The 19519-nt window shown below is 40.0% G+C and overlaps 1 protein-coding gene across 1 annotated transcript; it reads left to right on the top strand.

Moving 5' to 3' along the window:
* Positions 1–4948: 4948 nt before the first annotated feature.
* On the top strand, positions 4949–16659 carry cdk4 (cyclin dependent kinase 4). The gene is made up of 8 exons (XM_079156898.1): positions 4949–5179; positions 11353–11587; positions 11675–11810; positions 12000–12167; positions 12511–12620; positions 14410–14460; positions 14546–14681; positions 15872–16659. The coding sequence occupies exons 2-8, from the start codon at positions 11370–11372 to the stop codon at positions 15959–15961; spliced, it is 909 nt and encodes a 302-aa protein (XP_079013024.1). The 5' UTR covers positions 4949–5179; positions 11353–11369; the 3' UTR covers positions 15962–16659.
* The last annotated feature ends 2860 nt before the right edge of the window (positions 16660–19519 follow it).

Genomic DNA, 19519 nt, shown 5'->3' with positions numbered 1-19519 from the left:
TCTTCAGCAGCTTTACTATGCAGCCCTCAGCTTGACTGTGGCAGGTCCATTATAAATTAAAATCAACATTACTAGTATTATTGTTAGGCTTGTTATTATTAATGCTATGGCATCCAAACCATTTGATCCAAGTAGGCAATCTACATCCTATTAAATAAAATACAGATCTCGGTCAAGGAAGCACGATGGGCTATTATCCCATCCCATTAGCCCACAGCGCTTTGCATATCCTGTTGTTATAGCATGTGCACCGCAATCCAGCCAATAGGGGAGCATCATTTCTCATGGATAGAGCCAATGGAGGCTGAAAGCCCCGAACTGTGAGGCACCAACATAAAAGTCAGAAGCGTCCAGCATCTTTCTCCCATGCCCACATTTTCAACCCGGTTAAGAAGCACTGCATTGTTCCACTTGGTGTTTCTAAATCAGCAGAGGACAAATGTTTGAGTCTATTAGTCGTCAGGTGGAAAAGCAGCGAGGGTGTCTGAGGGGCTTGATATTAAATCCCATTAACAACTAAGTCTAAGCCGATTTATGTTTGAGTTTCTCCATTTACCTACAGGGGAGATGATATTACGACAGCAAAGCGTGCATCCTTTGTTGTCTCGCAGTGGCATCCATCAAGTCTCCAGTTTTCCCTCTTGTCTCTTCTTCTTCGCTCGAGCCTTTTTTTGTTGTTGTTAGATCGAGTGGCTTTCGTCCCACACCTTCCGACAACCCCGTCACAAAGTTACAATCCAGCAGCGTTGCGTGTTTGAGATGGATACGAAAAAGATCAAATCTGAAGAACAATTCAAATTGATTTCACGACAAGTTGCACTCACAGTTCTCTGTTTTTCCCAACCATCTCTGCGCCAAAAATCCGGAGGAAGGAGAAGGTGTCAGATATGGATTCCTGCGAACACGAAATGAGCCGACAGCAGGCTTCAAGCGTCCCTTCCGGGTTGTTACCCGGACATCATCCTCAAATCTTCACCAAATTAAACCAAGGCCTCCATGAATCAGTGGGACAATAAACTGCCACATGGCAGGCTGCGGCGACGTGTCCACGACCTCCAGGGTGTTGATTGTCCGTTGTTTATTTTAGGTACGTCGGCTCGAACGTAAACTTCTTTATCGGTTTAGTTACAGACAGCAGTTTTCCTTTAAAAAAAACACCTTTCCTCCTGCGGCTGAGAAGATGAGCTCCATCCGCAGTAGGCAGCGCACTGACAGAGGCTGCTGTCCGAGGTGCTGATGTTCGCGTGACGTGGAGGCCACGTGCTGATATCCATCGGCTGATGGCGAAAAGAAAAACAACTATTGTAAGACGCGCGCGTGCGTGTTTGTCACCATCTCTAGCACTGTGTCACAAGACTCCAATGAACACAGAACAAAGACTCTCTGACAGAAGGACATACAAGAGATCCAGCTTTTACACAATCACAACACGTCCGTCAGATAGTTGTCTCAGAGGAGACATGTCTGCTGTCTAGTGTTAGAAAAACAGTCGCCTGCTCCACCATCGCAAAGAGAAGCTTTGTATTTGTTTGCTGAATTCAGCTTCTTTTAAACGAAGAGGCTGTAATTATTATAAGCATTATGGATTAAATGCTATCTCCAGCTAATCCTCAGCTCGTATTACATCTGTGTTGAATATCAGAAAATGTGTTGAATAGAGTCACGTTGTTAATAAATAGGCTTTGTTTTTAACCTGTTCCTGTCTTCTTTCAATGTAAATACACAGCCAGGGGGGGCAGACATGTGCCGGTAAAGAGATGAATTAGCTGGATAGAAGCACACATTTACTTTAAACTTAAATATTATTTCAGATTTAGCTTCCCCATATTTTACTCAAGTGCTTGATGACTTTAAGGCATTTTCAGAATCACAAGAGGTTTTGTGGTCGTTCTAAGGGATCAATCATTTGTTAGATGATTGGAGCAATGCCCGTTATGAACAGTTTGAGTAAAAGTTTCATGTTTAATTGGACAATTTTCTCCATCAATCCAAAAGTGATCAGTGAATATCAATCTGATAGCTTAATTTGAATGAATCGGAATAAATATACATCACAGTTTTCAGTAATATGTTTAGAAGAACAGAGCAAACAGATTAAAATGTGAAAACAACACTACAAAGGGAGGCGATAAAAGAAAGAAGACAAATTCAAGTTAATGGAGATCGAGATGGTTTAATGGTATTCAGTGTCTCATGCAGAAACAGACATCCATGTGTTAACCTTTCATAAAGAATACCAGTGAAATAGTGCAGCCTGGATGTTACAAATGTTTATAAGTACAATGGAAGCCGCAGTGGAAGATAGCATGTGAAGGTGATCAGAGGATTATAAACACAGTGTGGTAAGGAGAGATACTGTCAGGGTCCGAGGCATCAGTGGGTGGTTAACATTATTACAGAGCCAGATAAAGGATTATGTCCTAAATGAGCTGATGCAATGAAGTCCCATGAAGATGTCATCCTTTTAAAGAGGATGTAAACAAATATGTTAAACACACAGTAAATACCAAACATACATTTATAATATCTTCAGTATATCACTTTTAAAATGTAGAATTTGGTCTGCTCTATGAAAATGACATGTTGGTCAAGCTGCTGTGTCAGCTGCTTATTACACCAACATTTTTCAAAATCTCAAATTAAATGGGAGGGGGGGCTTTAAAACAACTTATTGCACATTAAACATGAAATCAAATGAATCACAATGTTTACTGTCAACACCAACATAATATTTCTAAGCAAGTTGTGGATATACACGATATTTGTCTAAATTGTATGGAAGTATGGAAATGAATTGACATACTTACACACAAAAATGTATGTGTATGTGCCCTTTATTTCATTTTAAATGTATAACATGTTTTGTAATTATTTGTGGTTATTTACATTATAATTTTCTTATTATTATTATACATTTATATTCTCTGTTTTTCTTTTCCACATGATCGCTCAAAAATAAAAGATCATAAACAAAAGTGATTTTAAAATGAATGATGGCTGAATTCCATTTAGCTGCTTCAGTTTCAGGGTGCTGGTATTGTTCATGTTGGCTCACTGTCACACTGACTGTAAAAGAATAGAGTCATTGTTAATGTTATCAGTAAAACCTTTCCTTTGACTATGAATAGTAAACATGTCTGCAGTGAAAAGGGCCAAACAATACTTAAAACTGTTGGAAACCTCTCATTCAGAAGTGTCACTTCAGCTGTATTGGTGGGGCTAAAACCCCTGGAGCTACTTGACTATTTTTTTTTAAACAACCAGCCACTGAGACACTCTGAAACAGTCTGCACTGTGACTGCGCTATACTTCCCCATTTCTGGCCACAAGTGCGGATACTGAGAGCGTCTACTTTCTTCCCCTCTAGCATGCAGCAGTAACACAAGCGCAGGAGCAGTTGGCTGGGAGGAAAACTGTAAAAGCACTCAAAGACTGCATCCCAAATTGATTGGTTGTTCCGGACACCAGAACACATAAACTATGACCGTCCAAATAGGAGTTTATTTATAGGCAACCACAAGTCTACCATTCATGTTTTTCTGTGATCACATGCTTTTGAAACATCATGTGTTCAAAGCTGCCATTGTCATTGTGCAGTTTGTAACCAATGAACACCCATAAAAGAACAGAAATCAAAATGTAATGAAGAATTGACTCTCAGGCGTACTCTTATTGAACACTATTTTTGGAATAATCTACTTGAATTCAGTCCATTTGTCAATTTTGGGCCAATTTGGACCCCCTAAAGCCAACATGTATTTATTCAGGTGTCTGCTGAACAAATCCCTGAAAGTATAGCGGCCATCAGGCTGGATGAGCATCAGAGTAGGACGATCATTCAGAGTACTGTGACTGACTCGCCAAAATAATAAGTTATAAAATATATTTTAGCATTAGATCAGTGTACACCATACTGATTAATGTTTCTAATTCAATCACTGGTTTACTAATGAAAAATATGTTATTTTAATTAGTTAAATACACAAGTCAAGTCAATTATACTTATCCCACACAGTAAAATTCATGTGGTCAAACACGTTTCGTAAAAACACAGAGGTACACTTTATGTGTCCTGACAAACACACACATCCACACATCCACACACGCACACACACACACACACACACACACACACACACACACACACACACACACACACACACACACACACACACACACACACACACACACACACACACACACACACACACAAAGTCTGCAGGCCTGATTTCATTCCTACAAAATGAGACAACAAGAGATTTCACTGAGACAAAACGAAAGGAGAACGGGCTTCATTTGTTTTATTCACTTTAGTCCCACATAGTTATTTTTATTTTACTTAAAGTTATGTGGAATACATTTCTGTGTGTACAGTTGTTACACAGCTATACCAACAAATAAATCTTTGTCAAGAACCCCACACATTTTCAAATACGCTTAAAGGTTAATTCAAACTATTTTAATTTTGTTTATTGTGATGTTCTTGCTCCTAGCAGCTGTACAGCATACCTGTAATTAGCAACTAAAGTTTATTTTATGGTTGGCACATATCTATTGTTATGTTATTCTTTTTTTTCTATTTCTTGTATATTGATCTAATATATTTAATTATTTTCTTTTTTACTTTAGTTATTATTGTTACATTTTTTTGCGAGCTATCACTTTAACTTAATTATTTTGTGCGCAAATAAATAAACTAAAATGAAAAGGTTGTGTCTGATATTCTTAGGCCTATATTATTAGAATCTGAAATAAACAGCCACATAAAAACCTTTGTACAGATATGCATTTAACAACTACAATATTAAAGCATTCTTCAGCATGGATTATATGATTGTTGTAACTTTCCAAGGCTCAGCAGCTTCACACATGACAGGCTATGCTGTAAAGATTTTTCTTTTAAGCTCCGCCTCCGCCAAGAGTTGCCAGAAGCAACAGGAAGCGACGACCCAAAAAGAGTGCAGGCTGGAAGAAAGAAAAAAACATTGGAGGCCGAAAACACAATCTGTTGATTGTCTTCTGCACCTCAGATCCACTGCCGGAGCTGTAAACCTCCGCCTGGACCCGACCCGCTGCCCCTGACCCGCTTCTGGAGCAGTTCTACGTGGCAGACTAGTGAGCATGTCCTCCTCATAGAGCGAAAGTAACGCTCACCTGCTGCAGAAAAGACACGGGCGAGGTAAGTGAAGTATCCGAGCTGTCGCGCATCATTAGTGTGACACTCGGGCAGTGTGTGTAAAGTGGCACAGATGTGGAAATATAAGTTGCTGACGGTGATCTGTCTCTGCCGTCTGTACTTTTTTTTTTACTGTCTTCCTCCGCCACGTCAGTGAACATGTAGGTGAGGAGGGGAGAAAAGAAAAGTCCGCGTGGCCTGTTGTGGCTTCACTTTTTTAATGCCACTTTAATCAACAAAGGAGCGCTATGGAGGAGCACCACGTGTCGGGGGACAGAGGGCTCTCCGTCTGTCCTGGCCTGTTTCTGCCTCCGCCCACTGGCCGCTAGATTAAGTGGATAAATGAATGAAATGTGGGGAAGAAAAAATAGAGCTGATCATCAATAGGCCACAGACAGCCTCCCTATATGCTGTTCTAGGCCTCAGTGAGACGTCCAGGTGCTATAATCTGCTGTTTCCTCTGGTGTTGCGTCACCGAGGAGGAAACGAGGAGAGGGTTTTAGGGTGACAAGTAATGAACAGCCTGACCACTTCCTGGAGGACCAGATGGGGTTTTGCACATAGCCGGATCTTTCATTATGAGACAGTGAAGCCCTTTCAATTCAATCTGTAATGCAGTGAACATGTTTTTAATCAAGCGTTCGTGTTGTTGGCAAATGAAGGTGGGGACACTGCAGGGGTAAGAGCCAGATGATAATAACAAGACGACACAGGCAAGAGTTTAGAACAGTGACTCTATTATAGGCTGTAGTTTGACATGCAGAGAGCACTCAGGGGGTTATTTTCTAAACATTAAATGTCTGGCTCAGTAAATATATATATATATATATATATATATGTCAGAATTGACCAAAAATAAGGGATCCTATACTTTTCTGCTACTTTGTACTTCATATGAGAGGGAAATGTACTTTTTTCACCACATGTATTCAATAACTTTATTTGCTAGTTTCTTTGCAAATTCAGATTACTTATAAAAATATAGCTAACAAGTAAATTAGGATGTAATATTATAGGCTAAAATAAAAATGTATTAATCTCAGGGAGTAAAATATACAAGCTAGCAGAAGATCAACCAGTTTAGGGCTGGAAATCTATCACGATACAGGTCATTTCATATTTCAACAACATATATCACAATATAGCATGTGTTCTTGTAATTAAGTAAATATATAGTCCATGCCTATTTTTGTGTACTTTGTGTATTTAGATATAAAAAATATGTTATTGTTGTTTTTTATTTATTATTAATCCTTTTCTAAAGGAAGTTGTGGGCATAACATATTGTATTTGCCTGTAACCACTAGATCCCAGTTTCTTTCTGGTTTGTTTCTTCCTCCAGTATACGAGAGAGTATTTCACACAGCATTGCAGCAGTAGAGTAGCACTTCACTGAATACTGTGAGATATAATTAACCCTATATATATACATGTTGGGTTGTAAATGTTTAGTAGAACTGTTGATCTCAGCTCTGGTGAGATACAAATCTGAAAGGCTGTAAATAAAGTTAATTCATCAGAATCTTACAAATTAGCCCAAAAAGGCTTGTGTACAGTATTGCTACACTCAGCGGTGACTCTGCATTTATCTGTTTTCTTCTCTGGGGTTTCTGGAGCAATCGTGTATTGAAAGTTATAGTCCAAACATGCCGTCTCATGCTGTCAACAGCAAAAAAAAATCGACGGACATTTAGAGAGTCAGATGTTTGAGTGTCGGCTTTAGAAAATAAAGAGACTGATGCACAACAGGAGAGAATGAACTTCTCGTTCAAGTGTTTGACTTTCAGTGGATTGTGTTTCTGCTATTTTGTTGCCGTACTTTTCTCACTCAAACTATTTTAAATCTGCCCTTCTTCTTTCTTTCATACTTACAAACCCACTGTGCTCATATTAAACACAGTTCTATTGACAATTTAGTGTTTAATGAATACTGTTATTAATCATGTTGGGACATTTTTATTAAAATCAATGTTTTCTCTATAGAATGTCAATAAGTAGTGAAAAATGCCAATAACCCTGAGCCCAATGTGATGTATCCAACTGTTGAATTTATCCGACCAACAGTTCAAAACCCAAAGGTACTTTATTTTACTATCAAATATGAAACATATTGTGTCAAAGCCTCACATTTAAGAAGCTGCAACCTTGGCATTTTTGTTTTTGTAGTGACTGAAAGTATTAATTGAATATCAACATTTTAAAATCCTTTTCAGTCGACTGTTTGTTGATGTCGTCACATACGTTTTTCAGTGCAGTGTTAGTTGGCTTAAAGTTACAATGTTAGTGGAAGATATTTACAAGAACATACATTTAGATACTCTTTAAGATTTAAAAAAAACATAAAATCTGTGCACAGGCTGTGGTTCATGATATCTCTTTGTAATGAATGATTTAAATTGGGAGGCAATGGTAAATGTATGATATTCAAGAAAGAAGTCCTGTTTTTGTTCCAACTCAAGATCAGATTGAACATAAATGGAAATTGTCTATAATATTTATTGTCCTTTCAAACCAGCAGAGGCAGATGTCCATCATTTTAAACAAGGTTATACAATAAAAGACCTGAAAGCAGGCACAATGTATTTTTTTGAGGTAACCATCTCTCACCTCACAGGAACGGGGTCGTTTAGATGATGATTCTCTGCTCCGCACATCCTGGTCCCATAAACTTTACTGTAAAAGCCTTAAAAGTAGCAGAGGACCACAGAACGGCCATCGGCGCATTGAAATAAATGCTGGGTATGAAGGTGACGGGTGTTAATGTTGAGTAACAAAGGGAGGGAAGGATTGGGATGATGTGGTCGTGTGCTGATGGATGGAGTTGGTGAGGAGGCCAGAGGAAAGTTAGAAGGGGTGGGACAGAGAAGCTGTTTGGGGTTGAGTGGTTGAAGGTGCTTCCTGTGCTGGCAGAGTGGCAGCCAAAAGTCCTGCGTCAAGTACATTCGGTTTAAAATGGTGTCCCATTCAGTGAGTCATTTGACTTCTTCCAGGAGGTCAGGTACTTTGTTCTGTGGCTCGCAGATTATAAAACATTTGGGCGAGTGTAGAAGAGCATTCATGAATTCCTCTGTGAATATGCCTACAAATATGTCCCACATTTCTGCACTTTGCACTGAAAGTACCTGGAGAGCTCTTATGAGGCTTCACTCTAATAGAGGCACAACTAGACATAAAAATCCTTTGCATTTAGCTCTAAGCATAGTTGACTCCTGCTGCCAGAATGGTTGAGATATGATACGGTTGTCTATTAGCGACCCCTCTTTTTCACTGAAAAGGTGAAAAGTGTGAGTGAAGCCCTCATTGCCTCTATATAATGTTAAAGCTGCATCAATCAATGTTTTTTTAAATGAGCAAGGGGTCAAATGACTGTGTAATGTAAATTAGTACCCTACAATACAGTTCCCTGTAGCACTACAGAGCGGTTTAACACCTTTCAGCTCATTGTTTTGGTTTTACAGCCCTCAACTTTACTTGTTTTAATTCTCAGTGCTTTCATCAGTCATTACCAGCAGGATCAGGCTCTCGTCCATTACTGCCAGCCCCAAACAGCAGTCAAACTAAATTAGCACCTAGCTGGTGAACATAGTGGAACATGTATTAGCTAAGGAGCCAGATAATTCCCTCTGAAATTGGTGGAGCCCAAAACGGAGCTAAAAAGAGAATGACTCTTGAAATGAATGCTAATGTCGCTTTGTGTCTGCTGGGCGTGTAAATAGGCAACTGCTTGTTAGCATGTTCGCTGTCAGAACATTGTCCGGTAATAAAATGTCAATATTGTGTTTATGTTCCATTGGCACCAAGTGGCCAAAAATAAACCAGTGAATGCAGGTTTAAAGATGGCAGCGCCTGCCTACATTTGAATGTGTAGTTAGTAGTGTTGAGCAGCCCGGGAGTGTTGACTGTAACTTCACCTCCCTGATGATGCAGCCCGTTCATAACAGGTCATCAAATACCGACTCATTGTCTCGCCCATCGGATATGACACACACGAGGCACCCTTTGGCGTCTGTGTGAGAGGCCCCGGGCTTCAGCTAACTCTAATGTAAACCCATCTGTGGCATTATTAGACGCTCAGAGGCCGAGCAACTGCTCCAGCTGTACATTAACTCTGTCTGCGTCGGGAGGAGATAAAGATCGACGGATGGGTCAAACAAACGCAAGACTTTAACCCAGTAGAGCGCTGTTCATGGCCTGTGTGAAACCAAAACTCAACGTTGACTTATTTTAAGAACGTTACATATGGTAACTTACTTATTAACTCACTCAACTTGAGTACGCAAGATAAGTTTCGTAACAAACTTACTTATTTTCGCCCCAAAGCATGATCTTTTACTAAACCTAGCCAAGTAGTTGTGTTGCCTTAACTGAAGTGACGCCAAAGGGTCCTGACCTGTTTGTATGTGAGCAGCTGGGGATGGGAACGGGTTGGATGATGATAACTGAACTTTATTGACCCCTGAGAGAAGAAACCCAATTTATTAGGCTTTAATTAATATGATGAAATGTACCGTGAGACAGAAAAAAACGTGTCTACTGTAAGGTTAACGTCTGTAGTGTAAATACAGTTTAGTTGTAACTTTGGTTGTGTTGGGAAATGTTGCAAATCACTGAGCGGGACTGCTTCATGACAATATTTGATTTACAGGTTTTTGACATCACTGATGTAGTGCTTTGATTTTTTTTTTGGGGGGGGGGGGGGCATTTTATTTACTGTATTAGACATAGCCATCAATATATTTGATCTAGAAACAGTTTTTCAGTCTTCAATACTTTGTAATTGCAAATGTTGCACATTCAGCACTAAACCAGAATGGCCTGGTCAGCTACTTGGCAAGTCCGGCAGGTTGTTTTGCTTACAGCATGCCCCTCTTTGATGCTGCCTCCTCTGTGTACAGCAGTTCTCTAACGGCTACGCACTGTTAGACGGCTCGATGCCGCAGTGTTTCACTAACAGAAGTACTAAAGTGGAAACGCAGCCCCCCGAAGAGCATACTGTTGCAAAAGCTCAGTTTGTTGTTAAACAAACTATTACTGAGAACTTGCATGACTGCACCACATCCTTATTTCCTCTTTGGACTCTGATGAGGGTCAGTGGTTTACTGCTTCATACATACAAAGCCACCAAGCGTCACACAGCCAAATCATGAGAGAAGTCAGTTCCATGTCCAGTACAGAGAGTTTATTGTGCTGGTTTAATATAGTCAGATGTTTTTGGTGATTTAAGTTTTTATTTACTTTGACTTCATCTAGCACCACCAGCAGGTCAAAACTGAATTTGTCCAATACTCGGCCTCAGCTGTGCTTGATAGCTTTAATGCTAACATGCTAAATTAAGTGGTAAACCGGGTAAATATGACCTGCTAAACCTCAGCATTTGGCTCAAAGCTGTGCTATGTACAGCCTCACAGAGCTGCTAACATGTCTGTAAACTCTGAGTCCTGCTGTAATGTATCACATTTAGAAATACAGACTGATTATGTGTGAGACATCATCTTCAAACGTAATAATAATAAGAAGAAATGACAAATATCAAGAGACATTTGAAGAAAAGAAAAACAAACAAAAAAGACTGAAATAAAGAGACGGATTACTGCTTGTCGGATGTGTTTATGTCTCTTGCCTTCCCGTTGTTTTTTCATTGCATCATCTTCGATTAGTAGATTTTTGTTGCAGCTTGTTTTCTGAACTAATTCAAAGTCTGTGTACTGGGTTGTTTTGGGTCGAGGGTCATTTCAGGTGACGATAGCAGTGAGATCCAGGATGACAGGTAGCGGGGAGGGCGTCTGTTATTTTCTTTGATATAGCGATGTGTATAAAGTACGGATAAGGTTACCCAGTTCGTCCGTTGTTTATTTTCAGTAGAACAGCTCCATGCTGGTTTTTTGGTGTGATGCATCAAAATCTCTGCTTCCTTCTTTATTGGCAGAGTTGTTCACACACTCTGATTTTATTTTTTTCCAATGTTATGCTTTATAAGCTTCGTTGAAGTAAAAAGGTAATGTACATATAAGAGGGGAAGTGGGCTGCTAAGAATATTCTATTTTATTTTAAATAGAGCATTGTAAACTATACAAACGTGATTACCTCTCATCATCTCATCATCTAATCATCTCATCATTGTAATTCAAAGCATTCATTTTTTCCATCTGATCTGTGTGTCATCCTTTGTCTCTCAGTCTGTTGGATCTTGGCCATGGCCCACGGAACCAGTATCCAGTATGAGCCAGTGGCAGAGATTGGAGGAGGCGCTTACGGGACGGTTTACAAGGCCCGAGACATAGAGAGCGGGCAGTTTGTGGCTCTGAAGAGCGTGCGTGTGCAGACGGACCAAAATGGCCTCCCCGTCTCCACAGTCAGAGAGGTGGCTCTGTTGAAAAGGCTGGAGCAGTTCGACCATCCAAACGTGGTCAGGTAAGACGGCTATACAAAGTGTTGTGTCGTCTACGATTCACTGTGAACACTTCTCACAGAAGTCACTGTTCTTGTTGTGCGCGACAGGCTAATGGATGTATGCGCCACCCAGAGGTCGGACCAGGAGACCAAAGTCACTCTGGTGTTTGAACATGTGGACCAAGACCTCAAGACGTACCTAGAGAGAGCCCCAGCTCCTGGATTATCCCCCGGCCGCATTCAAGTGAGAACTAACTGAAACAATATGTAAACTAATGTATAGTCTGTAAAATAGTCCGAAGGAAGAACACTGTATGGACTGGACGGAGTGTTTTTCCTTATTTACGGTCTTTTAGCCCTGTTTTTAAAGCAACCTCTTGTTTGTTAAATATTTGGTTCCAGTTGAAATATTCCCATGTGTGTGTTTCTGCAGGACCTGATGAGGCAGTTGCTGTGCGGTGTTTCATTCCTTCACTCTAACCGCGTGTTGCACCGAGACCTGAAACCAGAGAATATTCTGGTGACCAGCCAGGGCCAGGTGAAGCTGGCTGACTTTGGACTGGCCAGGATCTACAGCTGCCACATGGCCCTCACTCCTGTGGTACGAACTCACCTGGACCACAACAGCAGTTGTGTTGTGTTGTGTGCGTGTGTGTGTATATATATATACAGCATTTTCCACATGATACCATCATTTATTTTAGATTTTAACCATTCAAGAAGCTTCTGGCTCTCCTGCATTTCAGTGAAAAATAAAAAACAATCAACCTTTAGCCACTGAAAATGAGGTTGAGAGAACTAATCGTTCATACTAATCTCAAGTTGCACTCACTGACAATCAGTGTCTAACGTGACGGTCTGCTGCCAAACATTAACCCTCTGAATAAAAACTCAATTTTTTAAAATTGGCCCCCTGGAACGTCTTCCGTGTTTGTGTCTGCCAGGTGGTGACTCTGTGGTACCGCCCCCCCGAGGTTCTGCTGCAGTCCAGCTACGCCACACCTGTGGACATCTGGAGCACCGGCTGCATTTTTGCTGAGATGTTCAGACGCAAGTGAGTCAGCAGAATAATGTTCAAATAATGACGACTGACACTATATACGGTGTTTATGTTTCTACGTTTTGTTATGATCAATATTGTGTCTGTGTTTGAATCTAGAAAGGTAACATGAACAGATTTTGATGTGATCTGGTGAGGAGAGAGGCCTTGGGCAAAGGAACAGTGCGTTCAATTTTGACGGTGATCTAATTAAGTTTCAGTAGCAGAGATTCGATTACATATCCTGAACCATTGCAAGCGGAGGTTTGTGCTTACAAAGGGAGTTCTAGTTTATCATTTAACTCCTCAGGCTAAATAGGAGTTTGAAACTCTAATGAAAATGTCTCCTACAAAATACATTTCTATACCACTTATTGACAAACATGTTTGGGTTTTTTCACTGGCAACATTTTTAAATTAAATCCTACGTAGGGCGGGTGAGGCGTACTAAACGCAGCCTCTTATTTCAGGTTTAGGTTACTAGGTTAGGGAAACGTTGTGTCTTTAGTTAAATATTGACAAAAATCTTGTCCCGTCTTGTGTTTCCAGTCAGCAAATGTAATGCATTGAAAGTTTGCACTTTCAACGCATGCACTAGAGGCTATAATGGGACTATATGATGGGACTATATGACTGTACTCAGCGTGTGGTACTCAAAGCAACAAAAACAAATACATTTACAATACAAAACTCACAAGCAATGTCTCTTTCCAGAAGTCATGACCCGGTTATTTAAGATTATCCACTGTCCTTGTTGTGAGCAGTTTCATCTAGGAACTATTTTCTTTGAACTTTAGGTCACAAGAAGATAGTATCCCCTCTGGAAATAGGGGGAGGGGGGGTTGAAAGTCTACACTTCAACCACATATTGACTGCTTCATTTTAATTCCATTGGAAACATGTAAAGAGGCAAAATTGGAAAGAATTGTGTCACAGTCCAAACACTTATGGCCGTGACCGCATGTTCCACCTTTAGACTCGTTCTATCATTGACGATAGTAGATACACTCATTACTTGGAGATGTGAGTGTCCACACACACACACACAACGGTGTGTTTGTGTGCCAGTCAGAGCAGCACCCGGGATGAGTTTGCAGAGGGTTCAGAATTCATCTCTAAATGGATCACATAACACGTTTATCTGCGTCTCCGGGGAAATCTGGTCTGGGGCCCTCAGACTGTCGGCAGTCGAATTGGTGAAAACCAGTTGGGCTTTGCCTCACTCATTATGTTACAGCACATGTATGTATTTTATGTCAGCCTTGCCCCTCTTCCAACCCGTCTACAATGAATCTACTCTGAAACATACTGGAGTTGTAGCTGACATCTTGAGGTCATCGCCATCATACATGCCGACACAAACCCACTGACACATTATTAGGTGTTAACACGTCCACAAACAGTTACTGCAAGAGAAAGTCAGAAATCCCAGAACAGCTGAGAACCAGTGCGCGCGCACACACACACACACACACACACACACACACACACACTCTCAGTAGCTCCATCTAGTGGTACAAATGACACAAGTCGACTTTGGCAAAGAGATTCATGCTTCAGAATATTTGAAGTTTATTGATGGGGATGATATGATGAAACATTCATAGTATCATGAACATGTTGATTTTGGTGAAATGTTAAACTACACTTACGCAAACAGTAGACTCATTCAACTTCATGGCAAACTGAAGGACATCATGTTACTGTTTGCCCTCCTGCACAAACAGGAGTTTCAAAGACATGTGAATAACAAATAACAACTGCTTCAATCTTTTAACTTTGGTGCAATCTTTCCGTCTGTTAGACCTTTGTTCTGCGGAGAATCAGAAGTGGACCAACTTGGGAAACTTTTTGAGTGAGTAACAAATAGTTTCCACGTTTACCTGACTGGATGATTCATATTATACCGTGACTGCATTGGAAACTATGTGTCATTTCAGAGTTATTGGCTTGCCACCAGAGGACGAGTGGCCGACTGATGTTACACTCTCAAGAAAACACTTCCCCCCTCTCTTACCTCGCCCAATCACCGACTTTGTTCCAGAGATAAATGAGCAGGGGGCGCAACTATTGCTGGTAAGACTTTGCCATGAATTCAACCTTTTAACGTCAGTCCATCCTGACTGGTATTTGATTAATTGTGTAGAGAGTTGAACTCATGGCAGTTATGATCTTTGCTCATAGAGATCTTCAACACAAGCACTTATCAGATGAAATTCATTTGATTAATCTTACTTATCCTGTTGGTTAAACTAGAGGAGAGAGGACTTACAACAGTCCTGTTTAAAGCAAATTATACATTTTATAATTATGTAATGAATTTACAGTGCTGGTAAAACTGTAAAAAGGAGCTAAAATCACTGCGTTTCTAATGGATTCGTATTTAGTTTAGAATCCAGCTTCCAGATGTGAAAATAGTATCAATCTTGTCTTGTATTTTTCCCGGCACTTCCTCCATAGTACACAATTAGCTGACAAAATAAAATTCCATAAACCAAAGACAACCACAAACAATTTCCCCCTGCTGAGTTACAAATCTACACATCTTAAATATTATTGGTTACCTTTCTTACGTAAATAAGCCGACAGTATTTACGTAAATGTAGTAGTGTCTCATGTAAAATATTCTATTAACATTGTTAGAATTTTATAATTATATAATTATAATTTACAGTGTTTGTTGAACTCAAAATAAGAGCTGAAATCACGACCTCTGCGACTGGATTAGTATTTAGTTTACCAACAGAAATACAGAAAAAGTTTATTTTCTGCGATTGAACCAGTGACGTATATTTAATTATGCCACTCTATATGATGTAGAAAACATAGCTTTAAGTGCAAAATAAGAAACACAAATTTTAGACAAGAATGTATTGGATTAACCAGATTACAATAACTAAATGCTGATGACTAAAGAAAGCTAACGGGACAGTAACTTCCTGCACTTTCCACTGGTTGCCTGGCAACTGGTCCTGGCCAAATGACAGTCTGACACATAAACGCCGTATTGTCTTTAATCTTTAATCTAAACAGATGAGATATAACATGGCAATTAGTCATTTTAGAGGTGCTCGTAGGAGGATGTTATTACCTCTGGTCAGAGCCTGACGAGCTGTGTCAGTCGGTTTGCTCAGCTCAGACACAGACGGAGCGAATCAACCTCCTCGTCTAACTCTCTGCAAGAGACTGGAGTATCTCTCAAAATGTACAACTGTTTCTTTAAGACCTGACAGCGCTCTAACACCCTGCTATTCTTTCCTCCATAGAAAATGCTGACCTTCGACCCCTTGAAACGAATATCTGCCCTGAATGCCCTAGAACATCCGTATTTCCAGGACGAGGAGACATTGACTTGAAATGGTGCAGTGAAACGTGCGGCGAGAGGTAACGGTGTCTAAGCTTAGACCTGGCCTAACTATAAAGGATTTCAGTTTCATTCAGTGCATTGCCTTTCAAGACGTCTGAGTTATGCTTTGGGATATTTTTGTTGTTGCTCCTACATCAAAAAAAGGATTAAAGCCTGAGAAATGGAATAAAAAAAAAAAAAGGAAGAGGAGTGAACTTAAGGCTCACTGGCATGCTTTCCAGCGTCACAATTAATGATGTTAACGTGTCGTGTCTTCAAGGACAGTACCAGTGTTTTTGATGTTTGATTTGTGTATCGGTCTCATCCGCAGGGACTGATGCACAGAAACGTCTGCCAATGTTGCTCTTGTTACTTTTGTTCTGTGTTTCGACAGAAGGAAGTGGAGTTGTCGTCTTTTCTCCTTACAGTCTGAACAAAGTCTGACAGAAGTGACACCTCAGGGTTAGATCAGTCGTTAGTGATCGTATTGTATTTGTTTTTATATTTATCATACTAAAGGAACAATAAGTTTTATTGGAAATCATGAGGAGAGGAAAGAAAAACGCACAAGACAGACACGCATGACAAAAATACTGGTATTGTCCTTAAATACTGTCATAAATTGTATCTGTTAACGGAGGACTGAAGGGTTGAACTTCATTTCATATTTAACATTTTTTTAAATCAACCAGCACTGAAACTACGAATGAATAAAAAACGGTTTAAATCACATTCAAACTTGTGTATTATTATTATTATCGTTATTTTACAGATGGCAGTCCATATACATCGAATAAATGTTATTCTATGAAAAGTGAAAAATTCATGGGACTATATGAAATACGTATACTGTCTAAAAGGTGTTTTCGTATCTTTTTTTGGGGAATAAATTTGTTTTTGTGTTTCACATAGAGGCGACCAAACGATGCAGTGCTGCTCTTTCATAAAGTTAGGGGACTTGTGTTAAACAAAGACTCTTCAAAACAGAAGCTGAGATTTTAGTCCCAAATTTGTTTGTAGGTCAATTTTCAAAAATAGTGGATCTTACACTTCCCATAATGCAACATGGCAGCCAGTGTTTTGGTAAGACGCCCACATTTTTTCAAACTCCACACTGAGTTTGAAAAAGTAAATATGTAGTTTCCAAGTCCAAACTCTGATGACTTCATTACAGGTTATTTTCTTGAACTTAAAAGAGAGAAATTAGTTTTTTCGTTTTCTTGCTGACCGTTGGATGAGTAGATCAATACCACTAATGTTTGTACAATAACTATGAAGCTGCCACCAGCAGCTGGTTAGCTTAGCATAAAGACCGGAACACTTGCCAAATGTAAAACAAGCCGGATAAGATAGAAATGTATGAGATAGAATGTGTCAGTTTGCTTTAGAGGCGCTTATAGGTGGATCTTGTTTCCACCTTTGAACAGAGGCAGGCTAGCTATGTCCCATTTTTATGCTAAGCTAACCGTCTGCTGACTCCAGCTTGCAGATGTGAAAATTGTATCAATCTTGTCCTCTAATTTTCCCAGCACTTCCTCCAAAATACACAATTAGCTAACATTTAAATAAAAATGGAAATGTATTAAATTGATATAATGTGTAAACCAAAGATCATTCTATGGTACAAAAACAATTTCCCCCCTGCTGAGTTACAAATCTACACATCTAAAATGTTGTTGGTTACCTTTCTTACATAAATAGACCTACAGTATTTACTTAAATCTAATAGTGTCTCATGTAAAATATTATACACACATTTTTATTACACGGTAGATATTTACAACAATTTCTATTTACTCCCTGCAAGGTTAACAGTTTATTTGTTATAATTGTGGTGTTTTGAATTATGCAAATATTAGTTTAATTCATAAAGGGTCAGGGAACTCGAGTTTAAAAATGCTCATGAACTTGGTTTTGGTTAAAGTCTTCTAGATGTTGACGGGTTAGTGAGAAGACGAACTGATTGTGTACTGAAAAGAGAAATATTTTTTAAGAGCTATTTTGTTTGTTTTATTCCATAGGAACACATTTTTTACATTCTTTACTGTCCTGCATCCTCACCTGCAAACCCAAATTAGCCTCTTCAGTCTCCTGTCCATGTAATTGAATTACATACTTAAATCATTGTTGCTTCTCTTTTTCTATTTTATTCCCTATTGCAATGATCCATAGACATCCAGATTCATCCTGTGCATCACCACTTCCTCACTCAGAGGGGACAGACCGTGAGGCAGGGAGAGAACGCAGGAGCTGCCCATAAATTGCTTTGGAAAAGGAGAGACGGAGAGACGGAGCTATAGACGGAGCAGATGCATTGGCAGGAGCAGAGTTGAGGGTTTTTCTCTCTCCCTCCTGTGTCTCTTTTGTTGTGTCGGTACAGATAAAAATCTGATGCACGTTGGCAAAGACCACCACCACCACTACCACCAGCTCACTGCGAGCCTCTCATCCCCAGCCTGTTTGCCGGAGCTTGATCCAGTGTGGAGCTGGTTGTGCGGCAGGCTAACAGCGGGCTAGCGAGGGGGGGGGGGCGGCTCTGCAAGGCTCTGTGGCAGCGAGAAGAGGAGGAAAAAAAGGAGGAGGGGCTGTGGTGGGCTTCCTCTGCCTCACAGACACATTTTATTGACTTGCTAATTGGATGAGGCACTCGGAGGAGAGGATGCGGTGACCGAGAGTAGCTGCTCTCCAGAGGAGGAATACGGGCACAAGAAAGCATTGCTTGGGATGCGTTAATCTGGCTCTCTTTTTAAAAAGATTCTGGAGACACAACAACAGATGTTTTTGAGCATCTCCCAGTGACCCTCACACCGTGCATACATAATTTTATGCATGACATTGTCGAATGGAGGCTCCAGCTGCCAGACGCTTCGTGACAAGTGAATGATTTCCATTTTGATGTTTTTGCTCCCTGTTCCCTTTTCACCTGTTTTTTTCTTGGACTGATCAGTTGGGGCTCTCTTTTTTTTTTTTTTTGTCAGCGTCGTTTGATGTGCCGTTTTGATATGAATGGTAATCTGATGGCGAGATAAATTCTTCATCAAATCAAAGGTACAAGAAACTGTGCAGTGGATATTCTTCGGAAAAATGAGGGTATGATATGAGCAAAAGCCAAGACACACACTCTGGTAAGGTGGCATTATTCAGCCAGTATTCATTTTAGTCCCTAGTCAAGAAACGGATCAACCAAATGAATTGGTTGTTGCATAATTCCAGTCTAAAATCTGAGGCTGAGACATCAACACAGTGAAAAGAAATATCTCCTTCTAGCTATCCGTGTGTCTACATGTCAGATTTGCACAGAATAAATGAGTTTAAGAAGGAAAGCAAAGCAAAGAGAGGTAAGGAATATGAATGAATCAGTGGTAGGGACCAGTAGTATCGGTGTGCATTGGAGAGGATTAATGGAGGCATTAAAAAAAACAGTCTAGACTTGTTTCACCACTGGGTCATCTTTTTAAATATATTCTGGAAATTTGCAATTCCAAGCATTCCTCTTTTTTTTCACTGACTCTTTGTCCTTTATTGAAGGTTTTTAAAAGGAAACTTGGATTCCTGTCAAGTGCACAGG

The sequence above is a fragment of the Pholis gunnellus genome (assembly GCF_910591455.1).
Source record: "Pholis gunnellus genome assembly, chromosome: 3".
Taxonomy (NCBI): Eukaryota; Metazoa; Chordata; class Actinopteri; order Perciformes; family Pholidae; genus Pholis; species Pholis gunnellus.
The sequence above is the reverse complement of the archived record's forward strand: the minus strand, read 5'-3'. Positions and strand labels throughout refer to the sequence as shown.

Coding starts and splice junctions, on each gene's coding strand:
- cdk4 (XM_079156898.1), top strand. CDS start 11,370: ATGGCCCACGGAACCAGTATCCAGTATGAGCCAGTGGCAGAGATTGGA. Junction 12,621..14,409: donor GCTGAGATGTTCAGACGCAA/GTGAGTCAGCAG, acceptor TCCGTCTGTTAG/ACCTTTGTTCTGCGGAGAAT. Junction 14,461..14,545: donor CAACTTGGGAAACTTTTTGA/GTGAGTAACAAA, acceptor GTGTCATTTCAG/AGTTATTGGCTTGCCACCAG.